The sequence below is a fragment of the Physeter macrocephalus genome, chromosome 4 (genome assembly GCF_002837175.3).
Source record: "Physeter macrocephalus isolate SW-GA chromosome 4, ASM283717v5, whole genome shotgun sequence".
Lineage (NCBI taxonomy): Eukaryota > Metazoa > Chordata > Mammalia > Artiodactyla > Physeteridae > Physeter > Physeter macrocephalus.
Window position 1 is genome coordinate 44,813,569 of NC_041217.1, and position 1,787 is coordinate 44,815,355.

Here is a 1,787-nt window from a genome sequence, read left to right on the forward strand (position 1 = left end):
TTGATGTTTGCTATTGTTTTCTTTGTTTCTATTTCATTTATTTCTGCTCTGTTCTTTATGATTTCTTTCCTTCTACTAACTTTGGGTTTTGTTTGTTCTTCTTTCTCTAGTTCCTTTAGGTGTAAAGTTAGATTTATATTATTCTTATTTTGTTTTCTTTAGAGTTTCGTATGGTGGTACAAACATTGAAATAATAATAATAGTAGTATAAATTTGTTCCAGGCACTTTGGTTTATGTTCAAAGTATTGTTATGTTTAATCTTCTTAATAATTTTAAGGTGGTTTATTTCTATTTTATTGATATAGATACTGTGACTCAGCAAAGTTAAGTATTTTGTCCAAGAGCACACTCTTATTAGTTGTGAAATTTGAGTTCAGTCTCAGATCTATTTGACTCTAAAATTCATGTTTTACCATTAGACTAGTCATTCATTCCACTGATATTTGTTGAGTACCTTGTATGTGTCAGGTACCATATTATTTCTGATTGAAAGTCAACATAATCCTTGTGCTTATAATGCTTCCTCTCTTCTGGATGAGATAGCCATTAAACAAATAAATATAATAATAAGAAATATGTATAGTTATCTTGTAGTAAGTGCAGTGAAGGAGAAGGACAATGTATGCTGGGAATCAAAAACATGGAAACTTTGTTTAGCTTCTTTGTAAAGTGACATTAGGAGGTAAGGATCCAGGAATGATGGGAGTTAGCAAAGAGTAGGAGGAAAAGCTGTATTGGCAGAGAGAAAAGGATGTCTCAAGACTCTGAGTGGGGAAAGAATTTAAAGTTCCCAGAGCTGAAACAAGGCCAGAGTGGCTGAAATGTAGTAACAGTCTTTGGCTGTGAGATGAGGCTTGAGAGAGAGGCAAGGTCCAATTTATCTAGGGCTTTGTAGACTGTGCTAGGTTGGTTAATTGGCTGTTGCCTTAATTTTTCCTCAACCAAAGGCCATTTAGAATATAAACCATTTATAAGGTGAAAAGTATCTACTTCCATGAATTAGCTGATGGATATAGCTGGTATCTCTTTACCTCAGAGCAGGGTAGTCAGTCCTGAGAATACAGCATCACTTGCTTATCTGTCTGCCCTGGAATCTGTGCTGTCTCAGATTTTTCTGATAAAAGAAATTGAGTTTTCTCAAAATGGTTAGTAGGTTTCATTGTATTGGTTAAAATAATACTAGAAGAACCATACATTTAGAATACTGTGTGAAGAACAATATACTTTAAAAAATTTTCTCAACTTCAGACATGCTGTAGATCAAACATGACATGCTGCTCTTCATTTTAGCTCTTTTTAAGGACCACTGAAATATACTATCTTTCAATGTTTTCTTCAAATTCCCTTTTTAAAAAAAAATGTTTGTTTATTTGGCTGCGCTGGGTCTTAGTTGCAGCATATGGGATCTAGTTCCCTAATCAGGGATTGAACCTGGGCCCCTTGCATTGGGAGCGTGGAGTCTTAACCAGGGAAGTCCCTCCTTCAATTTCTAATGTTGAAACGTGTTTATATCTTTCTCAGTCTGAGGGAAAAGGCCATACCAATGCTGGAGATGCAATATATGAGGTGGTGAGTCTACAGCGAGAGTCTGAGAAGGAGGTACCAATCACTCCTACTAGTGGAGGGGGCCCATTGTCACCCCAGGAGGATGAAGCAGAAGAGGGTAAGAAGTGAAATTTATTCATTTCCCTCTCTTTACATAGCTGCTTTACTTATATTCCTCAACGATGTGTGGTGTGTGTGTGTGTGTGTGTGTGTGTGTGTGTGTGTGTGTGTGTGTGCGCGC

General features: G+C 36.5%; 1 protein-coding gene across 2 annotated transcripts in view; it reads left to right on the forward strand.

Annotated features, from left to right (window-relative positions):
- Positions 1 to 1,787, forward strand: part of RABGAP1L (RAB GTPase activating protein 1 like) — a 642,929-nt gene that overhangs the window by 76,987 nt on the left and 564,155 nt on the right. For both annotated transcript variants that reach the window (XM_055084169.1, XM_028488591.2), the window contains exon 10: positions 1,523 to 1,664. In XM_055084169.1, coding sequence (XP_054940144.1) covers positions 1,523 to 1,664 — 142 coding nt within the window. The remainder of the gene's footprint in view (positions 1 to 1,522; positions 1,665 to 1,787) is intronic.